At 40.2% G+C, this 25821-nt stretch overlaps 2 protein-coding genes across 2 annotated transcripts; both read right to left on the bottom strand.

Annotated features, from left to right (window-relative positions):
* Nucleotides 1–262: 262 nt before the first annotated feature.
* On the bottom strand, nt 263–19812 carry fah (fumarylacetoacetate hydrolase (fumarylacetoacetase)). The gene is made up of 14 exons (XM_080053566.1): nt 19683–19812; nt 17460–17570; nt 16582–16703; nt 15700–15749; nt 14828–14918; nt 12484–12581; nt 11764–11816; nt 11464–11563; nt 4663–4793; nt 4142–4217; nt 3391–3437; nt 2868–2969; nt 1461–1578; nt 263–680 (listed from the first exon to the last, which is right to left on the bottom strand). Exons 1-14 carry the CDS (start codon nt 19761–19763, stop codon nt 604–606), a joined length of 1257 nt encoding a protein of 418 aa, XP_079909692.1. The 5' UTR covers nt 19764–19812; the 3' UTR covers nt 263–603.
* A 1243-nt stretch (nt 19813–21055) lies between these two features.
* Nucleotides 21056–25748, bottom strand: zfand6 (zinc finger, AN1-type domain 6; the record flags this gene model as incomplete). The annotated part of the gene is made up of 6 exons (XM_080043416.1): nt 21056–21204; nt 22018–22122; nt 22872–23023; nt 24440–24519; nt 24658–24803; nt 25598–25748. The coding sequence occupies 6 exons, from the start codon at nt 25746–25748 to the stop codon at nt 21056–21058; spliced, it is 783 nt and encodes a 260-aa protein (XP_079899542.1).
* Nucleotides 25749–25821: the final 73 nt, after the last annotated feature.

The following is a 25821-nucleotide window of genomic DNA, read 5'->3' as shown; positions in this document are numbered from 1 at the left end:
CGAGACTGTTTGTGTAAACGTGGCTTAAGATTCTGTATATCAATCATTCCTGGTTTGGGTCTTCAAATTGGATTTTTTTCAAATAAGAAATAAACATTGGATATCACTAGATTCATGATTCAAATGAATAACTAATGTCTCACTAAATGACTAAAGCGATAAAAAAGGAGGAAGTTATGGATGCGTCTGTGATTAAAGACCACAGACATTGGGATGGGCCCATTGAGACGACAGGAAAACAAAAGACACGGACACAGTGAGATTAGAAATGGATGATTTCATTGTAAATCAGGAGCCAACACACAGAGAAGACACACATCAATAATACTGATCGTTGTGCAGCAGAAAGCACTGAGACGTGATGTGGGACAAATCCTTATACATGGACGGATATTGCTGAGGGTTTCAGTAACAAAGGTGTAACTGTACAACTCAGCAGAGCTCTGACAGTAACATCAGCCCAATGTGAAAAATGCTCATCAAAAACGCTGGAAACACTTTCTAAGAGACATTCATTCACTGGTGGTGTGTATTTATGTGCCTTCCAATTCAAATATTCACTCTCCACAAAAGGATGCCCACATAAATAACAGTAAGTGTGATTCAGTGTTGCAGGGCAGGGAGAATGGTGCCAGTGCAGGGTCCAAAGCCCACCCTGTATCCATCTCCTTGACAGTAACCTAGACAGAGGAAGGGATGGGGACATTACTATAGACATGTGGTTATGGAGATGATTATCAAGATGATCATATTATATGAGCCCATCTGAAATGAACAGAAGCAGTGCCTTTTTGCAGGCAAACATTCTGTACGTTTGGCTGAAAGTGAATCAGTAAACAGTGAAATAGATGCTGATATCTTAGAATACAAACAAGAACACGGACGAGAAAATAAACTCCCACCACACTGCACACAGACACTTTTATGAACGGAGCCTTCTCTCTACAGCACACAAACACACACACATGCGTGCACGCACACACATATACGCTGTTGGAGTCAAACGTGCATACATCAGTCTATGTGTGTGTTCTGAGACTGCACTACTTTGTAGTACTCTGTGAAAGATACATGTTGAGTGCAATGGGTGCCTTCACACCTAGGCACCTGCCTAGCAGATTGTGTAAAATATGCACAGCAATTGTTCAGCTCACAATTTTTGAAAACTGTGTAAGGAGCGCAGCAGGTTGGAGTGGAGTGGTTAAATTATGCATTGAAAATGGAGGGAAAGATTGGTTTTTATTTGAGTAAAGGTAAAATATTCAACTTTTTTTCATCCCTTCTTTTTTTACAACATAATACTATTCTTATGGTGTACGTGTTGCAGAACAACTAGCAATAATTATAAATAATGCCATTGAAATGGATCATAATAAAAAGCTTGAAAGCCAGTTTTAAATGAGAAGCACTCTATTCCATTATGCAGTGATGTGACTGTTGTGCTGAAGGTTGAGTCTAACCTGTGATGGTGACTTGATCTCCGTCCCTCAGAAAGGTTCTGCTTTGTCCTCCTCCCAGATCAATGTTCTTAGATCCTCTCCAGGACAGCTCCAGCATGGAGCCAAAACTCTCTGTTTCCTATTGGGACACACCACACACAGTATCAGCAACGTACGGTACATTGAAAACATACTGCACATGGTTAGCCTCATAGCATAATTGCCTAAATCATATTTACTCCACTCTACTATTACTCCACATATACTCTATTCTACATCAACCCTGCTCTACATCTACTTTACCCTACTCTATAACCCTTAAAATATGACTTAGGCAATTATGCTATCAGACTAACGAAAAGTAGATGTAGAGTAGAGTAGAGTAGGTGTAGAATAGAGTAGATGTAGAGTAAAAATAGAGTAGAGTAAATATGATTTAGGCAATTATGTTACGAGGCTAACGTCATATACATTCCCTTTGATTACAGCAGGTTTTGAGACGGTCTGGAAAACAGCTCATTTATTCTTTGTCACCAGGTCGAATCCATTGGGTGTCAAACTTCAAGATGGAGTCATCGTTTCTGAAGAACGCTTGTTGTCAAAATCAGTGAATATCTCCTTATGATCTGAGCTTCCTGTCCGCACTGTATTATTATGTACTGTATACAATTCAGAGTAAAATACACAGGCTAGGCTCTGTAAACGGGCATGTTACTAACTATGGTGGGCCCCCTTTGTTTACAGAGCCTGGGTTATGTATTAACACCAGATTGCTTTTCAGCGCGCGCGCATACACACACACACAGTATGGACAGGTAGCGGTTCGTGTGGAGATATTCACTGATTTTGACAAAAAGTGATTTTGACAATAACGGTTCTCCAGATTGGCTGACTCCACCTTTAAAACCAGAGTTTACAAAGTGCTTTACAGAAGAAATACCACGTGGATCAGGGATCGGTCCACAATCCATCAAAATCCCCATGTTCGAAAGGGGCTTTGATTCAGTATTTTGCGGATCTGTCTCACAGTATACTATTGTAAATATTCAGCAATCAGTGCAACATGGTAAGCATGAAATGTCCGGCCTGACAACAACATCATGCCTCTGAGCAGTCCTGTATTGTGTGTCCAATACATTTCTGTGTCAATGCATATAGATGTGCTATCAAAAGATAAGCCATCTTTTTTTTTTTAAGATATTTTTTGGCATTTTTCATGCTTTATTGATAGTGTTAAGAGACAGAGGTGAAATGGGGCAGAGAGGAGAGTGACATGCAGAGTACGACCGCGGGCGGGAATCGAAACCGGGTCTGCTGCCGGGCCCGGCCCGGGGGGGGACGCCCTACCAACTGAGCTAAGGGCGCCCCAGAAAAGCCATCTTAACTGTAGTATTGATAAAAGTACTGAAAGTCCATTCAGACACTCACAGGTCCACTGATGGTGCCAGAGGCCAGCAGGTCCCCTGGTCTGACGTTACAACCGTTGACTGTGTGATGGGCGAGCTGCTGCTTCATGGTCCAGTACATGTTCTACAGACAGAGAGAGAGACAGAGAGAGAGAGAGAGACAGAGAGAGAGGGACAGAGAGAGAGAGGTGCAAATGGAAGAAAGTGAGTGAGAAGAAAGTGACAATTAGACAAAATGGTTCAAAATGGTTGACTATTTGCATGAAGGACGCTGCAAATAGCTATGTTCACAATACCGATGAAAATTATTGTAATTTTCCAAATTTGACAAAATAGGCATAGTCCTAATTGGACAACCTACCCAGTCCTCAGAAAATAGTTTGGGACTGTAGTTAAATGATTAAGGTTTAAAATCAATATCAGATGTTACATTACCAACCGCTATGTGACTGACCAGTATAATATTTAAAATATATACAGTATATTGCTGTATAATGGAGTATACATGATGTAGCACAAAGTGTTAGTGGTTAGAAGATTCATACCTTATAGTTTGACTTGCAGATGGTTGCTGCCTTGTCCATGTCTTGTCCTTAAAGTGCAAATAGCAAAGAGTTACCCTGCGTTCCAATTCCCATACTTTCCTACTATTTATAATGCCAAAAAAAGATTTAGGATGTCCCAATACATGCACGGCAATTGTAGTATGCTGAAAATACATAAATGCCCCACTAACTCCAATAGCATTTTGGAGTATTTGTCTTTATTCTTGACATTTCTCAACATAATGAAAAAAAAAATTCCTTATCTGATTTTTTTTCTCTCCTGTGGCCCTAAAACTCTTCTGTACTTTATTATGTAGTGTTCAGAGGGAAATACTGTACTTTTCCCATTTCATTATTCCGACAGCTGGATTTTACAAACCTGTAACAAAATTATAAAGTTTGATCCATTGTTATTCAGTAAATGAAACTAACTAAGAATATACAAACTGGTTACAACTAGCATCAACCTGACCAGCCATAACATTAAAATGCTGCTTAAATTTAGCAATTACAATCTAATACAACTGGAACAACTGTACAGTATGTAACTGTTACCATGGTGCACCTCAGGGTTTCTACTGATAAGCAGTGTATGTGTGAGTGAGTGAGTGAGTGAGTGAGTGAGTGAGTGAGTGAGTGAGTGAGTGAGTGAGTGAGTGAGTGAGTGAGTGAGCGAGCGAGCGCGTGCATGTGTATGTGAGAGAGAGTGTGAGTGTTTAATTACTAAAGTACATTGTACTGTGTGTAGTACCTTTTAGTGAGACAAACAGGTTAATGTCGAAGGTGTACGCATCATGGTGTTGTAGGTAAGGGAGGGGCTCGGGGTCCTGTAGGGAGAGAGGACAAACACACACTCTAAACACTTCACACACCAAAACCAAAATGGAGAGAGACAAGACACTTTCCGTTCTCTAAATAGAAAAGTGTCAAGACTCTGCTTGTCAGGATCATCTCTACACCATCACACTTTCCTATGATAATATATTGTATTTATAAAGGGTTTTTCTAGAAACTTAGAATGGCTTAACTTGGACCTTGCTGTAGGGTTGAATAGTAACAAGTTGACATGACATTTACCAAACACAATTTCACTGATTTCTTCCAGCAAAGGCTTCACATGTAACAGTTAAAGAGGGTTATAGGCCTGCAAGCAGTTTGGGTTCCACATCATGGTGTGATGACTCAATGCACATATCTAATTAGTAGCTTGGAATCCTGGCTCACCATTGGGCGCTTGTCTTTGCTGGTGTAAGATGTGACTCTTGTACTAACCTGGATGGGGTTTGTCTCTGCGAAGGGGAGCAGCGCCTCCATGGGGACCACCCACGGCGAGATGGTCGTTCCAAAGTTCTTCCCCAGAAATGGACCTAGAGGAACATACTCCCAGGCCTGGATGTCCCTGGCTGGGAATCAACACAAATTTTAGTAGATTTTATTTGACATGGACATGACAATATCATTGGACGAACCAGGTGCATTGTTTTCAGTGTATGAGCATAAATGCTAGTTTTCAACACCTGTCCACAGGAGGCTTTTTAAAAACAACAAAAAAACTAAACAAGACAGAAACAAGATCAAATACTGATGAGGGAAAAACTGATAATTAAAAGAATAAAAATGCAGTATACAGTATACAGAGCAGCAGTATAATATCAAATATATATATATATATATATATATATATATATATATATATATATATATATATATATATATATATATATATATATATATATATATATATATATATATATATATATATATATACATAGAGTAAAGCAAAGGCAGCATGATCAGACAATAAACCAATTGTAAATTATTTGTGTGAGCACTGTTGATTTGATTTGAGCCATTGTTTAAATCCTCTGTTAAAAGTGTTGCAGTTAGTCTCTAGTTTTAGATTAGTGGGCAAGAGATTCCATAGTTTTGACCCTTTTACAGAGAAAAATATCACTGCACATTAAGTGACAGTCACAATATCTCACAATCATATTTCCTTTACATAGGCAATAGATAAGAGTTTGAAAAAAATTCTACTTTCTATCTCTTATAACAAGAGGGATTTCTGAAAATTGGCACCCCTACTTCCAACGTCTCTGCGTGTAGCTCTTAAAGCTTTAATAGTAATCTGCTCTCAGTATCTTCTCATGTCTTCACACACACGGACACGAATCATTGGCCGATGCCTTCCCCTCGCCCACTGTGTTAGCCTTGAAGAAGATGACTTTTCAATTTAACCGCAGTGGTGAGAATTTAACTTGGGTTTGTAGTTTGGTGTTTGACAGTTTGGAAGGCAAAAATATTCAAAGGAGAATGAGAGCCTGCGGTACACACTCTGCACTGACTGATCTCCTGAGCAAGTTCAAAATGAAAGCAATGATGTCGGTTTGCCTTTACACTGCACTATCAGCAGAAATGTCACAGACTGAAAAATCTCTCACACTTTTGCTGTGGTGAGAATAAAAAGGATGACTGGGGGCCTACTGTATGCAAGTATATCTGCCCTACAATGTGATGGGTTGTCTGGAGAATGTGTAGCTCCGTGAGCAGGGGAATATTTCAAAGGGGAAAACAACAACAGGATATTTTGAGGGGCTTTTTTAATTGAATGCAAAGTAACTGCTGGTATCCAATATTGATTTTTTTCTAATGTCTGTTGAAAATCATCTCATGGATTTGTGATATCATTTTTCCATTAAATGTTTTTTTTGCGCCTATGACATTTTGATCTAATTGTCTTTATGTTACTCTGCCTGTGAAAGAGAAAAGCTTTCCTCAACCAAGATTTTTTATACCATTGAAATATTGATAATATTTTATAATAGACTTATAGGCCATATATATGGGAGAACGGGGGAATCTGAGGCATCGGGTAATGTGAGCCACCCCCTGTATCTAGGCAACGGAAAACATTTGTGGTCATGTGAGATATATGTTTTCAAGCCCCTCTCATATCCCCATGGCACTGAAAGAGAGGACCTCATGGTGCTGTGGTAAGCATGTTTTGTTCACCAACATAGGTATTTTGCATGTAAAAGTAAATTTTCTTGCTGTCAACTTAATCAACTGTTGTGCCAAAGCAAATGTATTCACGTAGAAAAACCTCTATCATACGTGTTGATGAACTACCAACATATGAAACCATGTGATGCTGAAAACTGAAGATTAGGCTGAAATGCTAAGAGAGATAGTTTTTTCTCAAATTGTGGTGGTGGGGGAAAGTGAGCCAAATGCTGTGGGGGAAAGTGAGCCACTGTCTCACTTTCCCCCACCATGAGGCACAAGTTAAGATTAGTCTTAAACATATTTTAATGTAATATTACATAACATATGTTTTATTTTAATGTCATACACATTGTAGAAAAGCCATCATGCCAAGGAAATACACCAGGAAGACGACCTGGGGCAACCACACGGAAAGAGCACCTTCTCATCTTTCCCTGTAACCTTCAGGGCTGGAATGTAGAGTAGGCCTAGTTGTAGAGTATGACAGGCTGATGTTATAATCCAGTTGGGTCTTCTCCTGTGTTCTGAGTTCCTGGCTGTTCTCGCTGGTTCGGATTTTCCTATGCTTTGACCCCCAGACACTAGCTGGCTCTAAGGGTCCTGTGTTCTGACCCCCAGACTGTTCTAATCTAACTGGTTCTATCTTTCATTTGAATCTTATTAAAACCTTTTGAATTATAATATGTTGTATTTGATTTTGTTCAGAGTTACTTTCAAGTGTTTAGAAAATTTGCTTTGCTTAATTGACCAAACTTCTGCTAATGCCCATTTCTAGGAAACATCCTGAATTAATGGGAAATGTGTACATTTGAGTGATAAATCATTTTAGCTCATTTAGAGGGGAGCAAATGTAAAAAGTGGCTCAGATTACTCCGTTCTCCCCTATATACTGTAGACATATAGGGAAACATAATAGTGAGTACAGTTTGAGGTTTACAACAAACACTTTTCATTGTTGTCTGAAATTTGTTAAAATTTAAATGAAAACATAAAACACATACAAATCTTCAACTGAGACGAATGAAGACACCATGAAAAGCCACAAATTGTGATGGGACAATAAATACTTGTTGAGTTTTCGTTAATCTCACTTGAGTCACTAAAGCCTCAAGTCACCTATGCAGTTCAACGGCTCTGAACCATAGACTGTATATACTCTGACCGCGGCCGTCTGGCATATAAACCCCGCAAACGCAATCCAGATCTAGGGTTACCGTTCCGTACCAAACTGTACCAAACCGAACTGTACTGTTCAGTGGAAACCAGGCATTATTTCATTATGGTTCACCTGAGTGAGAGTGAGTGGAATGGAACCCAGAAGCAAGGCACCAACAACAAACACGGACTGTGGAGGATGGCTATGCGGTGTCAACACTTTTTGCAGATCACATGACTAACTCTGTACTGAAAAAAACCCTGTTTCCATTCAGACATGTTTATTGGATGTAATGGGCTGCATCAAGAGTCGGGTTATTCTCAATACATTTAAGTTTTCATTAGTAGGGGTGATATATGATATTTTACGCATAAAAAAAACATTTAACAGAACAATTGCACAGTATGAATGTGCTTCACATTAGTATACTGCTTATGTTGTAAATGCAGTGTCAGTCATATAGGAGCTGAGAGTGTAGACTCAACTTTAATTTAATGAGAATAACTGTTGTATTCCTTCTTTGTCTTTATTGTGTCATGGCTCATAAAATAATAATGTGTGCTGAAGCGCTCTCTACTACACACAGGGCTAATGTGGTCTGTGCCAAAGGACTAATAAAAGATAATAAAAAGTAGCTTTGTTGAAACGCCACTCGCTGCACAGTCCAAATGACCTCCTAAATCACCGCCAGCCAGGCCGTGGCAGTGAGCAAGGCCTTCAGGCAGCGTCGTACAGTAGATTAGAAGAGTGCTGCCATTATATTAAAGGTGAAGTAAGCTATTTATTTATGTTTATATAAGTGTTAAATCGCTCTTTATTCATACAGTGCCTACAATGGCGGAGCAGGTAAAAATCCTTCCCAATGTCTGTTTTGATGGTTTTTATCATATTTTATCACACTTATGGATCTGAGATGATGCTAGATAACTTGTTGCTTGAAGACCACAGTGCATTAATGTGGTGACGTGGGGATGAGGGAGGGGAATGCTAACTGCAGTCCCTGACAGGAAGTTAGCTAAACTGACCATTCCGCTTACTGAACCTTTAATGATATTTTTTGGCATTTTTATGCTTTATTGATAGTGTAGAGACAGAGTTGAAATGGGGCAGAGAGGGGAGTGACATGCAGAGAACGACCGCGGGCTGGAATCGAAATATCATTAAAGGTTCAGTAAGCGGAATGGTGAGCAACAGGAACATTGTGTGACATGTGTTGTGGCTGTCTTTGGGTTAGGGTTGTTGGACAAGATACTGTAAGTTTGTTTAGGGGCCACTCACACTAGGGCCGCGGCCCCGTGCCCGAGCTCATTTGCATACTAAAGTCTAGAACGTTTGGCTAGTGTGACCACGCCATCCGTATTCCAGCACGGAACAGCCCCTTGGCCACGGCACACTTGGGAGAGGTGTGCCGTGGCCAAAGTACAGATGCTAATGAGATGACACGCGCGCAAGCAAGCGCACAGGTGGCGTTCCTGACGTGAATTTATTAAGGATGCATAGTTAACGTCCGCTGCCTTACTAGTCGGCACCAGAATTGCCCACCACTTGGACTTGTAGCTACATAAAATGTGTGAGAATTAACGTGTGTGTAGGCCTTTTTCCTCCCGTCAGCTGTCATAATACTGTCTTTACGGTGGAGACGAAACCAAAACAACACACAACGGGACTCCACGGCCCGGTGATAAGGAAACAGTAGCCTACACTAAGGTTTAAACAAGAAACTTTATAAAGACACTTAAAAAAAACGATCCCTGCCCATACAAAAAGTTCTGACTTGGATTACTTGATGAAGCGATCGATGTGTATAAAACCATCCGGTACGTATGGTCTGATGACGGGCCGTTATTTTAATAATAAACAGCGTGCTGCACAATATGAGACTGTCCACCGCGACCTATTAGCCTACGTCAAGGCTACATTTAAAAAAAAAAAACAATAGCTTAAGGATTCTCGTTGCTCTAATGTGGAAGTCGAATATATGATGCAAATTTGGCCGGATGAAAATATTCACAAACAGTCGTATAGCCTACAAGTAGACTATGCTCCAAATCCTAAACGCGCACGGTGACGTAGGCAAGGTGCAATCGTGCCCAGGCCACGAGCAGTGTGACCACGGGCCAGCGGGGGGAGTGGGGAGGGGGGGAATCGTGCTGAATCTTCCTGCAGCACGGAACAGGCAAACGGCCCTAGTGTGAGTGGGCCCTAATTCAGGGCCAATCAGAGGGCTTTTTGGAAGGCGGGCTTAAAGAGACGGGCTCTAAAACGAAGTGTTTCAGACAGAGGCTGAAAAAAGGCGATTTAGCAATGCCACTGTGAGAAATATAAAGAGTTTTTATGGACACTACACCATGAAAAAAATGTTTTCAACCCGACAATAAGCATAATGTGACCTTTAATGCATCAAGTCCTTCTGCGCACTGTTGCCCCATTGCATGCAGCTAGTGCCCTCTTTAATGTTTCCCCCCCCCCCAGCCCCAGTCCATCATATTAGAGACACTGACAGTCGGAGAGCAACAGAACCACGCAGCTCCTCACCAGAGATCTACAGCTCAATCAATAATACATCTCTCCACTCTTGTTTTTGATAGGGACTGACTGCCATTTAATGTAATGCCATTGCCATCTGACAAAATCCGAAGTGATGGCGTTTACATGCATTATGCAGGGCTAAATTAAGGAACAAGAAGTGCCTCTAAGTGAAACGTCACTGCTAATCAGTGCTGTTCATTTGGCACCGTACCATCCCGCTTCATTCCCAGTTAGAACCAGTTCAAACATCGGAAACATCACACAGACTTTACTGACTTGAACACCAGTCCTGTGTGTTAAATACTAGCTTTCCAGGACATTTGGTTTATGCAGAGGTGTAATGTACTGTGCTTAAAAGGTTGACTTTGTAACATTTTCATTAACAATTAAATTATAGTCACCCAAAAGTAATTCAACTCAATTATCACTTCTGCCTCACTACTAGAATGTGTGGTGGTGTGTTTATCTGCACAGCCATTTTATTTCTAAAATTATTCTATCAACACAGACATTTACATCGATAGTCTGGCGTTATAATTGATTGGCCTCGGGTGTACTGTGGAGTGGGTAAGACTGTTTTAGTAGCAGGCTAGGTATCCCCCCGATGCCGTGCGCTAGCTTAGCACGAGCGCACTCTGCAACTAGAAGGACTGAATTAAATGTGTTGAAAACTGTCTCCACTGATAAAGAACACCAAGGCTAACTTGGGAATAAGGCCCTATGTCTAAAATCCTGAACTACCCCTTTAAGTACATTTTCCTTATTATTCTGACACAAATACTCTTGATACTTAAATACTTTTAAAATCAGATACATTTATACTTTTAAGTGGTACTGTAATGGTGAATGTAACTTGTAATAGAGTTATTTTTCTGCTTAAGGACCTCTACTCTTACCCCTGTATGGTTCCAGGTATACTCTTAATGTCTCTGGTATTATGAAATGTAATGGGAATGTCCCCACGACTGGAAAAGTGTATCACATACTCCCAGGTGTGCCAGGATGTCAGGGGGAACCACAAAACCATCTAAGCAGCTTTCAGTTTTTATGCATCAAATCTCTAATACAAACTCCCAGAGAACTTGAGGTCTGCTGCAACTCTCAGCTCTTTTAAATCAAGTCTGAAGACTTTTGTTTCCATTTTAACCTGCAATTTTATTGTATTTAAATGTTCTATTTCTATTCATTAGCTTTTAAATGTTTTATTTCTATTCATTCGCTTTTCTAATGTGTATTATGTATTTTAATCTTGCCCCTGTAAAGCACTTCGACTGGCTTTGTGTCTGAATTGTGCTACATAAATAAGCTTACCTTGCCTTGCTTTACACACTCAAAAACAGCAAGGAGGATGTTGGTGTGTTTTGTGGCGCATGGGCTCTTACCACTCCAGTCATTCATAAGCACCATGCCAAAGATGTGTTCGTGGGCTTTCTGGATGGGGATGGGCTCCCCAAGCTTATTCCCTCCTCCGACAAAAAAGGCCTGAACATTAAAATAAAGAACAAATATAACGGCAGTGAAAACACTGGTGTATTGTGCAATGTTGAATGTCACACAGATTAACAGAAGGGCAACTCAGGTCTTTTTGCTCGTGCCACTGAGATGTTGAAATGAAGTGATTTCAACATCTGATCAAACATTACAAACACTAGGTGATTAGATCAAGTAAACACTGTAGTCACCATCTCCAGCTCAATGTCCATCTGCTTGGAAGGGCCAAACACTGGTGGCATCGCTAAGAGAAAGGGAAAAGGCAACAGGTTATCAGCCGCTGTGTGAGGTTTTACACTGTGTATACTTATTTCTTTCACATTAAACATATTGTTGTCATTTCAAATGACTGTGATTATAAAAATAAAGGTTGTTGAAGCTTTACATATCGGTTATAATGACCATGCATGAAATGACAATGCGAAAACAATGTAAAAGATTTTGGTTGAAGAAACTACAGATCTTGCATCTCCAAGATCTCAAGTCTATAGCAACTGAGAAAAAAAGCCTAGTTAGGACCATACAGCTAATATTGAGATGTGATAAGGTTTACTGGTCCACCAGACATGAGGTTTTGATATCTCATAATCTACATACCAGATTAATGTGTCGCCCCTTTTCATTCATTAAGCCTTTTCTGCAACGTATTCCTACCATAAACTGTATGGACCCTTCTTAAAGCTGACCAGGAGTCAAGTTCTTATAACGTTGCCTTTGTAACTTTGCCAAGTACGGTTTTGATTAAGTGGTATTTGTTTCCTTGATACAGGAAAGGATCGATGATGATTCGGTTGTTTTTGGAAACGCAAAGATGTAAATGCTGCTACATGACAAACACATTTTTTAAATTGAGTGACAAGAAATAAAGAATATGGGTAAAATAACTCAATACTGGTCAATAAGGATCTTACTCTGGTCCGGTCTCATCTGGCCTGAGGGACGCCGAATGGGGTGTGGAGACACAACCACTGATGATGCTCTACCATGGTATCCCACTGGAAGCCTCAACCTGCAACACACAACATTAAAGTTAACACAGCGAAATCTGATCCGAGGCCAGTGTACAAGACGCATTGCCCTGATTTAAAACCCTACTGATACGAATCACTGGGAGAAGAAAGGGCAGGATACTAGTCAGATGGAAAACAGCTGAAGAATGTCATATCTCCAGGGATTGGATCCACAGTTTCAAAACCATCTCACTCCTGGATGTGGGAAGCCAGATACGTCTGACCATAAATTGCCACAACACCGATGAGTAATTATTAGTTCTTTGACATAGCAATACAGATAGGCAGTATGCCGGGTTCATACCAGCGTGCTAAACCAAATCATGAAGACCAAAGACCAAAGGGGAGCAAGTCCAGAAGCCTGGTGCTAAAGAAAGGGAGAGTGGACAACTAAACCCACTTTAAAGTCCCAACAAAACAGTCTAATTTTATATTGTTTAATTCAGTTCAAAAAATGTTTGACTCCATGGATCAATTTCTGCTCCAATAAAGACCTGTGCTGTATGTGAAAAGTTTACACCATCAAACGTATATGATGACACAATGATCTAATATAATTGTCTCCCTATCTATAATGCACAGAAACAAACTATGTGATGCATCATCAAGGAACCATCCTAATCCCTGGAAGATTTGAAATTGTATGCGTAAAAGACTGGTTAAACAGGTGTTCTTCCTGGCTGTCAGAATGAAGAGTGAGACAGAGAGATGCCCCAGTCACCTTAGCATCCCTCCCTCAAGGGAACAGGGAATAAATGGCGGCTGTCTGTGATGAGCTGCCCAGAGGCCCAAATCAATTAGAGGAACCTTGTAGTGTCCCATCACAAATCACTGTTTGCAGAGAGCCTTGAGAAATGACTTTTAAGCCCTCTCTCCAATATCTGGCCCAGCACTATGTATGGAGGCCTCTTAGGGTGTATTCACACATGCTGTGTTTAGTTCGGTTGAAACGAACTCAGGTGCACTTCCACCTTCGGTGCGCATCTTTCAGACAGGTGTGAATACAGCAATCGCACTCGGGGGCGGACCAAACAAACGCTCCGAGACCCAGCTGAAGAGGTAGTCTCGATGCGCTTCAAAACGCACTCTGCTGCAGTTCGTTTGTGGTGTGAATTTGGCCGGACTCGATCCGACCCAATTGCAGGAAGCACTGCGCCTTTTCTTTCTTTTCTTTTTTAATAAATCGCCATCAGCTTCACATTATGGGAAAGTGTTGTTGTCGCCATTGTTAGGAAGATTAGTTGTGGTTTGACCGGGAGCCCCGAGCGAAAATATTACATTTGATAATGATGCGTGCGGATCAGATGGAGAGGAGCGTCTCCCGTAGCCTACAGTGCCAACAGGTTCACGCTGCGCTTTGCATGAAGTGTGTGTTTTTATTGTTCTTCCCAACGGGACCGTCAATACTGTCCCCGTGTCAGTTTGGTGCTGAACTGCGCCGAACTGACACCCAGCTGATACACAGCTTAATCAGCTGTGTTTCAGTTTGAGCCTATTCTTCACGCGAGTCGCGCGTCCAGCAGCAAAAATACAGTAAAAATGATGTTTCACATCGTAGGCTAGAAGCCACATAACGTGGCATTGTCATAGGGCTACATATTATAAACATATGAAACAACAATAATTAGATTTTTTTCTTCTTTATTTATAGGCTAGATGTAGGCATTTTTATTATTTTTAACTCCATATTATATCAATGATAAATTCGCAGTTTTTACTTCGTTCTTCCTGCTTCTCTCCACCCCAGAATGTCTGTCCAATGAATGAATGACCTCAGATCACGTGTGGTTTTGCTTCGTAATGCTGGTTCACTTGCAAAAGGGGCAATATGAAAGTGGACCACACCAAACAAAAAAATCCAAATTCTATTTGGTCTGGACCAAAGCAAGTGAACTAACGGACTTTCCATGTGTGAATACACCCTTAGTATAGGCCTATTGTTCATTCTATCAAGAGCTGCTAGTGTCTGTCTACTGGTGGGTTCACTTATACCCTGCGTTCCAATCCCCATACTTCCCTACTATTTAGTATGCCAGAAAAAGATTTAGGATGTCCCAATACATGCAAGCCCCTCTAACTCCAATAGCATTTTGGAGTATTTGTCTTTATTCTTGAGATTTCTGGACATAATGAAAGAAATTATCTGATTTGTTTTCTTTCCTGTGACCTTAAAACTGTTCTGTACTTTAGTATGTAGTGTAGTAAAAAGAAAGAGTATGTGATTTGGACCGCAGGGATAGTGTACCAGTTTGGCATCAGAGCGTTCTCCTTCCCCCGGAACATGGTGCCAACATTGGAGGCGTGATCCTTGGAGGAGTAGAAGTCGGTGTAATCGCCTGTGGAAAAGTCAGAGAAGTTTATTACCACCAGCCTGACTGAATGGGCAAAGTCACAAGTAATAGAAATGTAATGTGTTGTTTAACAGCGCCCCCTGGTGCTAAATATGTTAATGCTATTTCCTACATTTATATTTAATAAGGATATTCACTCGGACACTGTCATTATGCCTCCCATAATGATGCATGTCTAACGAAGGAAAAAATAAATACAAAATGACAATATGATTCATTTATAAAGACCTGACTATGAAGCAACCTTTACACCATATGCCAGTGTACTTTTCATCTGGGACTGTTGATCCAGGATTGAGCCGCTTAGATCCAGTGGAAGGAAATCTTAATTCTACAGCGAATAATAATGTTTATGTCATTTTTATCGCTTCAACATGACGATGTACAAAGCCCGGTCCCCAAAGACAATTTTCTCGCATTGAAGGCAAAAAGTTCTCAAAGCTCTCACTGCCTTTGAGGAGTAGTTTTGCTGTTAGCGTATGATGACAATTCAAAGCCGTCCAAAAACGTTCAATGCATTTTCATCTCTGTACTGATTGGAAGGATTTTAGATAAAGTTCAATTGAAATGACACAGTTGGTGGCTGTAGACGTAGACACACAGTGATCCCCATTGACACAAACTAATGCATTATTCACACAGTGTGATGAGACATCCATTTTGAATATGATGCCAAGGGGGAGGTCACATCTTACCCCTCTTCTGAGACAATGTTTTAAAGCAACAGTAGTGATACCAGGAGTTTTTACTTTCAGCAGAGGCTCACCAATGTCTGCAGGAAGGTGCATGGTGGCTGCACTCTGATGGACAAATGCTCTGCAGAGACAAGGGCAGAAAGAAAAAAAAACATCTGATGAAACAAGCTCTCTCCAGAAAGGAACTAGAATGAATAGGTTGTAGACAGGGCATATGAGAAATATGAGACATGACTTCCACTATTGCAAGGTCATGTCAGGTGAATTTAATATTATAAGCCCTTACAACTAAGGGACAATAACTAAATAAAGCCAATAATCATTGTATAGATTAGGAAGAAGGTTTTTTGTACAACCCTGTGTCCACTGTGTTGTTCATACAGGTCCTGTTTAAACCACTTTGTTTACATTCCCCTTGTTTACATAACAGTTTACAGAGTCTAAGCTGTTTATTAACACTTGATTTTGCACTCATAGTACGGAGAGGTAGCAAATTGTGAGGAGATATTGACTGTTTTGACAAAAAGAGATTTGTCAACAAATATTCTTCAAAAGCGCTTACTCCAGCATTTTAACTTGCTCAAATGGCAGCATGTAGGTATGAGGTACCGTTTAGGTCTGAGCAATAGCTTATATTTTTAGCAGATATTGAGCACATTTCTACTGGACTATTTATGAACCAAAGTATGACTAAATTTGGATCACGTTTTGTCAAAATCAGTGAATATTACTCCATGGTCCGCTCCCTGTCTGTACTGTGTGTACGTGCTGAAAGAAAATACACTGTTAATACACAGCCTAGGCTCTGTGAACTGGTATGTTAACAAAGTGGCAAGTCAGTAAGGTCACATGAGGTAGTTTGTCTTTTGATTGCTGATAAAAAAATTATAACCAAACAAAGCAGTAGCTGAGACTCTGTGTGTAACCCTGTGTTCAGTATGTGGACGACTGACCTGCTCCGAATGCTGACATCATCTCTCAGTGTGCTCTCATTGGCTGACAGCAGCTGCTGCAGTGTCATCCTGACCTCCCTCCACGCCTCATAACCAAGAGCCATGAATGCATTCAGAGTGGGCTTAATGGAGGGGGGGGGGGGCACAGACAACAATTAAATATGATACATTATGATAACAATAGCCTTATTTGTATAGCACCTATAAAAACAATGGATTACAACTGCTTTCACAGAAGCAAATACAAATCAAATACACATACACATCAAATCAATACACGTCCATTTAAACGCATCATGGTGATGGTGAAAAAAGGGAAGATGGAGCAACTTCAAAGGACTGTGTTTGGGTTTCCCCACTAATGGATGTGTTTGGCAAGTCTGTCTGTCTGTACTCAAAGGCATCATGTGACACAGTTTAAAATTAGACACACAACAATAAAATAAAATCCATCTGGTGGTGGTGGAGGATATTGATTAAAGTAGTGTACTTCCTTGCACTTCTACTTGCAATTTAGTTGAATACTTTCAATTTTGGTGCTTTTATGCATTATAAGGGGCATCTTCCAACACTGCGGCTTTACAAGGTTTTTGAATCTAATAAGTATGGAAACGGTTCACTATAGCCTACCACCTCCCCCAAGAGCCTCACAGTATCTCACATCTAGTTAAAATGGCAGGAAAATGAATGGGGTTCTCTTGCAGTGCTTCAGTCTATGGCGTATCCTACTAGAACCTTTCAAAAGTACTGTGATATGACGTGGTACCAGTTTTTCTACAATGATGCTGCTGTACACTAAATCCTGTTTAAAGTCAGGCTAAAAAGGTAAGCAAAGCATGAGGCCTCTTCCCTGATGAACTTATAGATATCAAACTGACCTGGTCAAAGACATCCTGGTGTTTGGATATCACTGGTCCTGCAAACAAAGACTTGATCACACTGAGGTCCAGGATCTGGTCGCCGATAGCAACGCCAATACGATGTTTGGGCTGGGGAAAGAAAAGACGGTCTGAAGTCAACACATGTATGATCCACACAGCACGCCACCACTAGCCTACAGCCGTCTAGTGGTTCTAAATAGGTTCTTTCAGATATTTTAATATCTTGTCCAGCAAAACGCATGTTAACCTGAACCATTTCAAGTTTTGCAGATAAGCAATTTTGTATTTTCCTGTTAAAAAATATTCAGTTCTTTTTGGGATCTTACTAATGCTGTATCAAAGACAGAAACAAGGTTAAATGTTAAAGAGGGAAAAACTGATGATACATTTTTTTCAATGCAATATACAGTGGTTAAAGAGCAGCATAAAGATAGTCAAATATATTTACATATATACAGAGAGCTCTGACGCCTGATGGCCAATACAGACAACAGCGGTGACACACGATTATTTACACACTTGAAAAACAATTTAAGATAACTTAAAATTATAAAGTTGTCAAAGGTGAAAAGATTGTGTTTTTTTTTTAAATGTCACAGTGATGCCATCTCATGGGTTTCCGGTCCATGACTTTTATTGTCTCTTTGTATATTGTATAGGTTTCAATGTGGTAGAAGAAGCTTGTGACCATGATGTGAAGCAGTATGACAAATGAGAGAAAATCATAGCGTGCATAAATAATTTGGCCGTTTGACATGACAAGTCCCTGCTTATGAAACGGAAACAATTTAGATTTAGTTTGACCTTCTTTGCAACATACTTAATCTGAGTACAACATTTTAAATCCTTATACAGGATGATGCCTCTGTATTTCACTTCATTTACTAATGCAATTATTATCCGTACGTCAAATACATCGTTCACCGGCCTATTACGAAAATGGAGAAGCACATTAATAATTAAAATTAATCAAATAAAATAAAAATTAAATTAAATTAATCTTCACATTAATAGTTAGCTGAGACAGCTCAAGCCATTTGGAGATGCTGAGTAATGCCTGTGTCCGGTGCTCACCTGCCAGTCTGGGGGTTTTAGTGGACACATGGATAACAGTGTCAGCAGCATACATCTGGCAGTTGAAACCTGGACAGCAGGTTGGTAGGTCATTGATATACATAGAAAACAACAGTGGACCCTGTACAGTACAGACCCTTGCGGTGCTCCCATGCTGCTGGCACGCAGATGGGACCTGACCCCATTGACCCTGACACATTGCTCTCCCCCCTCCAGGTAAGATGTAAACCACTGCAGAGCTTCTGATGACATTTTGAACTGTTTTAACTTGTTCATTAGAGTACTGTGATTTACCGTGTCAAAGGCCTTTTTTTAAGGTCTAGGAACACTGCCCCAACAACATTTCCTTTATCCATTGAAGCTTTTATGTTTTCAAGCAAATAGCAATTAGCATTTTCAGGGGAGTATTTTTGTCTAAACCAAAACTGATGTGATTGAAGCAACTGGTTAGACTCTAAATGTTCCATTAGTTACAATTTTCTCTAGAACTTTCTAGACAACAGCGAGGATAGCAATAGGCCTATAATAACTTGCTATGTCCTTGTCTCCTGATTTATAAACTGGGGTAATTATTGCAGTTTTCCATCTATCTGGGAATATTTTGGTTTGTATAGACATGTTAACTAAGTATGTGATTGGCTCTAACAGGTAGCTCGGATTTCTTGATCTATGCAGCATGAAGGTTATGAATATATTTTGACGTGGAGATACTTATCATGAGATACCAATTTAATATAAAAGGAGTCAGAGTGAGCATTGTTAAATTCTCCCGTAGATGACTCGGTAGCTTTAGTTACTAGCTTGTTGGATTGTAACATTTGTACTGGCTGTATAATGTTGGGGTTCCATGATGAGAGTGAGAAGGCCCCAGGATTCCTTGGCCCTTATACAGTAACTGCCATGCAAACTTCAGCAGACTTGGTACAAATCCCTCAAACTATAATTGTGACCATACAGAGGGAAAGTTCCCAACACAGATGTAAAGTTCCTCGTAGATGTAAAGATTTTATTTTGAAAATCCTGACCAGAAGTGCTCTCTCTCTCCATGTGTCTGACTTGACCAAACTCCACAACTCAAAAAGTTATTTTTTTTACATCCATTTGCAAACACTGTAAAAAATAATAATAAAAGCTAACTGCACTTACATTATCAGGTGTGGAGAATACTCCATAAGGCAGGTTGTGGTATGAGAAATCAGACGTTGGATCTACTTTTAGGAAAGACATCTTCTCTTTGTGCAGTGGTGTTTGACTCAAGCCTCACTGAGTTACTGAGTGACTGAACACACCGGCAGTAAGGGCTTCCAGATGTTTAACTATGAGAGAGACCCGCCTCTCTCTGCACAGCCAATCACAGGCTGCCTATAGTATCCACCCCAATCCAGTCCTCTTAATGCAAACCAGCCTGGCCAATGACTAAGCAAAATTGTACTCTATATGTTCATCTGTTGTTAGAAAAAAGTTGAGAGAGAGAGAGAGAAGAGAAGAGAAGATGCTAGAATGTTCAATGTGATAATAAGGTAAAAACATTCATGACTTTAAGGAATGATGGAACAGAACAATAGTTTAACGGAAACAGAAATTGTAATTTTGGGGTAAAATATGGTATAAAAAAATTGTGACTGGAAGAAAAGGACTTTAAAATGATATATGGGGAAATAAGAAAGGCTAAATATTTAATGTTTAGCTTGATACATCAAAGAATGATGAATAAAATAAATATATAAATCAGTCAGGGTAGATGTTAGAGTGGGTCAAGATCAGGTGTAGGCAAACACTTTAAAAAAGGCACTCACACATACAATGCTTCCCAGGCATTCCTTTAGATGAAATATCACAGAGGTGTTTTTTAAGAATGATTTCAGATCCTTTTTAGGCGAGACACTGCAGGCAAAAACTTTTTTCAAGCACATGGTCAATTTTGATATTTTTGTCTATTTTTTAGGCTGGTCTCTTTCATACTAGTATAAATAAAAAATGTCCAACTTGTACATGTTTGTTTTTATTTGACTAAACCTTGTCTGTTTGCCTTTGTATATTTCTCCTATACAACCATCTAGACATTATCTCAACTTTAGTTTTTGTTCAATACTCTGAAGCAAAAATCTCAGCTTCTAAAGCACTTACATCAACCTAACTTCCCATAATCATTCTTAGCAATATTCTGAATTATCCTAAATGTCTGATTTACAATATATTTTGTTCTTGAAAAAAGAGAATGCATCTTCACGGTTTATAGGTTGAATCTAAAATATGTTATGTAAACACTGTGGACTTCATTTTCCTTTTGGTTTTGTATTTTATTTAACAGACCTCCCAACAAAGAGAGCTGTTTAAGTTCACTTGTTTTATTTAAAAGGCCTATTATAATCTTAGTATTATGCAGATCTATTTTTTTAATGATAAATGAATGTTGTCTGTTATCATCCTTCCTGAAGGGGCTACATTCCATGAACCCCGTTCTCTTATAAAAATGCAATGTCAAATCAGACCAGTTTTTATTCTCTGCTCTGATTGGTTCAGATCTTCTTGATCTTCTCACCCATGATCACAGGGTTTTCCTTCCTGATCTTCTCGGCAGCCTCAGCCTTGTAGTCGTAGGTGCAGTTATGGACGTCTGAGTATCGGTGTAAACTGCAGAACATGTTCCCACATCTGCAGTCAAAGTCTGCAACAGAGAAGATTAACACGATGGATGAGGATTAAAAATCCCAAATTTTTGCAGAATCTCAAAGTATCTATGGCAGAAGTAAGCCTACATTAGCAATGGGCTCTCACTTCCTGGTTATTATTCATTATGTGACCTGTCTAATTATTTTCTGATCTGTGGAGTCACTGGGATTACAGTGTCGGGGGCACATCAGGAAGGTATAGCACTAAGCAGCAGCCACATTGTAAAAACACTGCATTCACTTGTGTGTTTCATGTCATACATTTCTTATTTTACATCGCATTGTTAAAGGGAGCCTGAGACCCAAGGATTTCATTGCCAACAACAACTGCTGCTGTACTCGTTGCAGGATTAGAGCTAACACGATGCCCTGATCCAGTCACCTGTGAACAAGATAACATAGAGGATGGATGGACGGAAATCAATTGGCGGAACGATATAGCGGAACGATAACCGTAGGTCTTCCTTGCATTTCCACTGCTGACTATATACAGTCTGTGGGTCAGAGCCGTAGAACGTTGCTGGCCGCGGAAGCTACGTAACCTAGTGACATCATAGCAGCGGGACACAGTGTAGCCCGCTGATTCATTCAATGAAGAAGAAAAATGTCACAAAATAAACAAAGTAATTTTTCTTTAAAAACAAGACTTTAGAGACATGTACCCCTGGGCCAGTGACACTTTTCATTAAAATGTTTTGTTTAACTGAGCATGGGTGTCTGTGTGTGTATGTGTGTGTGTGTGTGTGTGTGTGTGTGTGTGTGTGTGTGTGTGTGTGTGTGTGTGTTCTCCCTGTGAACTGTGGACGCACCTGTCAGACCAACTTTCTTCTTGCAGGTGAAGCACCTTTTCTTCTTGGCTTTAGGCGTCTTCCCTGTCTCTTCATGTGGCTCGCTAGACTCTTCAGACCTTGACGCTAAGGTGAACAAAGTCGTATAATTAGACACACACTGCAAATAACCAATCAATCATTTACCATTGTGTTATTTGTTATATTATTCAATTTGGAGTCCAAGCCTTTCTTGTCTCTGAACTAGCCTGGTGAGTCAAGTCGTATCTTGTGTAAGCTTCATATTTGTTTCTCTCCCGCAGATCAGTCTGGACTTTCTCCAATCTCTGTGGGGAGGAGCTAGTCTAAAAATGACCAGGCCAATCAGGACCGGCGTTTTGACCTAGCATTCATCACTTATGGTGAAAGGCAGCTTCTGATTGGTTTGTGTAGTCGTCAATCCAGCTCGATGAGACCAGCTGTATCTTACGAGCTTATTCGTTGATCCATGTTGACGCCAAGGACTACAAGAACCAATTTGGGGGCTTACTTCCACTAACAGACCGTAAGTGGGGAGGGCCCGGTCTATCTGGAGGCTAGATTGACGACTGCATGAACCAATCAGGGGCTGCCTTTTACTAAGGGACGAACGTTGGGTCGAATGGTAGGTCCTGATTGGCCCAGTAATATTTTTTTTTGACTGGCTCCTCTGCAGTGAGATTGGAGAAAGTCCAGAATGATCTGCAGGAGAGAAAAGAGTCTAAAGCTCAGAAGATATTCGGCTGGTCTCACCAGGCTATCTCTGCACCACAACAAGAAAAACATGACTTTTCATTTTTTAGACTAGTACTAGGCCAGACTCTGGGGTTTGTTTACACTGCTATCTCATCACTTACCCGTGTTCACGTCTGTATTTTCAGCGGGCTCTGGCAGTTTCCTCTTCTTGCTTTTACCGGAGGGACTGTCGGTCAGTGCTGTCCTCTGGGGTGAGGAGACTGTCCCTGAGCTACCTGCTGAGCACGCTCCTCCATGCTCACTGCCTGCTGCTCTGACTGACATACACACACACGCAGAGGGACGGCTTAGTGACACACACACACACACACACACACGCACACACACACACACACACACACACAGAGTGCAACCGCTCACACAGCCACAAGATGTCGCCATGCTGCTTCTAGATTTTAACAGTAGCGCAAACAGTGTGCAGTATAGCTCAATTTGTAACCTCAACTTTCTGTACGTTTCTCCATGATTTGGCCACATAATATTACGTATAGAATGAGTTAATAGAATAAGTTTCTCTGATTCTACTATGTACTGTCCATCTGAAATGATTAAATCCAGGGAGGACACCCAAAGGGAATATTCTCACAGACTGCACAGAGTCACTTTCATGCTATGCTAGTACAAGTTAAAGTCAGAGCTGCGGAAGTGGAAATCCTAGGTAACAAACACATACATAAGGTCAGAAATATGGCTAGGAGTGCAAGTTCTTCCCCTGTCATTATAAACTGAATCTTAGCTCCAGTCTTTATTTGCTGAGCAGTGATATTTTTAACAGGGTATTAGGAGAAGAACTTATATGTTTCTTAAATAAACAGATTTATGATACATATCTTTCTTAAAAACATGGTTAAATGCATTATTAAAACCTGTACATAGTAGTTTTTGATTAATAAAATGAAAAAGGCGGTATCAAAAAACTGTTTTTTTTAAGTGATGCAAATGTGTGCATAATTAGTTTGATATTGCAGAATTTGCATATTATTACTTTTTTTTTCATTTTCCCTATTCACCTGCAGTGTTGTGCCTTAATAACAGTCCACTTTAGTACATTATTAACTTGCTGTGGATGGCATCCAATTTGCTGCAGATAAGACAAACCAGACTAAAATAGTAAAAACACACAGAAGGGCAAAGGTATGTGTGCATGGTGACATTAAAGTTTCGACCAGGAACTTTCCGTTTGTATTAATTCATGCAACCCCTTTGGACAAAAGCGGTAGTGTTTTTACCACGCCAGCTGTTGTTCCTGGGAGAGCATACCCATGACAAAGGCATTAAGAACAACTATATAAAAAAACATTCTTTGCACTGATGGTCTAGTTTGCTGTTACATGTCATTCATGATCATCAGAGGAAAAATTAGACTGTTTAAGAAATATCTAACATAGTCTATTATTATTAAAAACCAGCAGGTTGAGCAGGAAAAATCCCTTTAGTTGCACTGATTAAACTGTTAACTTTCAATTCCATATCAACAAAGTGAAATACTGATCAATTGATGATCTTAAAGTTGTCTGGGATATCTAAAATTTATATTGATCAAATTTAGTAAATATTTGGCTGATGATCAGTTGATAAATAAAACACTGAACCTGCTGTTGTGTGAGCTCTGTTAAAAGGCAGCACACTGACAGACAGGCATGTGTAGGCAGAACAGGACACTTCTTACTTTCTAAACGCTCCGAGGTCACACTCATCTTTGCCCCCGATGTACTCTCTTCTGTTGAGGTTGCTGAGGCTGTTTTTCCACTAAAACATATACAGAGAATAAATAAGAATATTAAACATTCAAAGACATCTGCCTAATTCAGACAACAAATCCCACCTATTTGAATACTAGCCAGTAGTATACTGTCATTGTTGGGTAATAGTATTAATCAACAGTACGATGGTGGTGTGAGTCAGGCATGTATACCTGCTGTGTCCAGACTGTGTGTCTGCAGGAGATGTGACTTGTGGTGAAGTGACTGTGGAGCTGTCAGAGCAATGTGCTAGGAGAGACTCTCTAATGTTACAGTCAGTGGCAGGATAACCTGAAATGAAAAAGAACATCCCACTTGAAATCAACCCTTGATTTCCTTTCCTCTGAACCCCTTTACAATCTTCTGCTGTTGTACAGTATGTCTGGAAAGCGTATCTATAATCTGTCCTATCCTTATCAAATTCTGTTGACTAAAGTTGTTGTTCAGCAGCCCATACAGGACACCCTGACAGACAAACAGTTATTATGATAATATACAGTCACCGGCCACTTTATTTGGTACAGCGGTTCAATTTCTTCTTAACACATATAACTTATCAGCCAATCAAATGTCAGCAACTCAATGCATTTAGGCATGCAGACCTGGACGGGACAACTTATTGAAGTTAAAACCGAGCAACAAAATAGGTTGTCTTAGCTGCCACTCCTGTCAGCTAAGAACAGGAAACTGAGGCTACAATTCGCACAGCCTCACCAAAATTGGACAATAAAAGATTGGAAATGTCTTGCATGGTCTGATGAGTCTTGATTTCAGTTGCGAAAGTCAGATGGTATGGTCAGAATTTGGCATAAACAACATGAAAGCATGGATCCATCCTGCCGGGCACCATCAACCATGCCCTGTTAAAAGTCACTTAAATCCCCTTTCTACCCCATTCTGATGTTCGGTTTTAACTTCAGCATGTTGTCTTGACCACGTCTTCACGCCTAAATGCATTGAGTTGCTGTCATGTGATTGGAAGATTAGCTTTCTGTTTTCATAAGCAATTGAACAGGTGTACCTAATAAAGTGGCCAGTCAGTATACTGTGTATGTACGTAGCCTAGTGTTTTCTATAACTCCCACCTGGCGGGCTAACATGTCCACTGTCGTTGCGTTCCTGCAGGAGGCCTTTGTGGCACATGGAACACATGCCATTGTTCCTGGCACTGCCATAGAACCCACATCCTGTGGAGCAGAGCGGAGGAGCCTGGCTCTGCTCTTTCTCCTGGGACATGTCCCTCCTGTGGACAGACAAGGGCTGAGGTGAAAATACATAATAATAATAATAATAATAATAATAATAATAA

The sequence above is a fragment of the Ammodytes marinus genome, assembly GCF_949987685.1.
Source record: "Ammodytes marinus genome assembly, chromosome: 1".
In the NCBI taxonomy this organism is placed as follows: Eukaryota; Metazoa; Chordata; class Actinopteri; order Uranoscopiformes; family Ammodytidae; genus Ammodytes; species Ammodytes marinus.
Note: the sequence above shows the minus strand (reverse complement) of the source record. Positions and strands in the feature narration are given on the sequence as shown.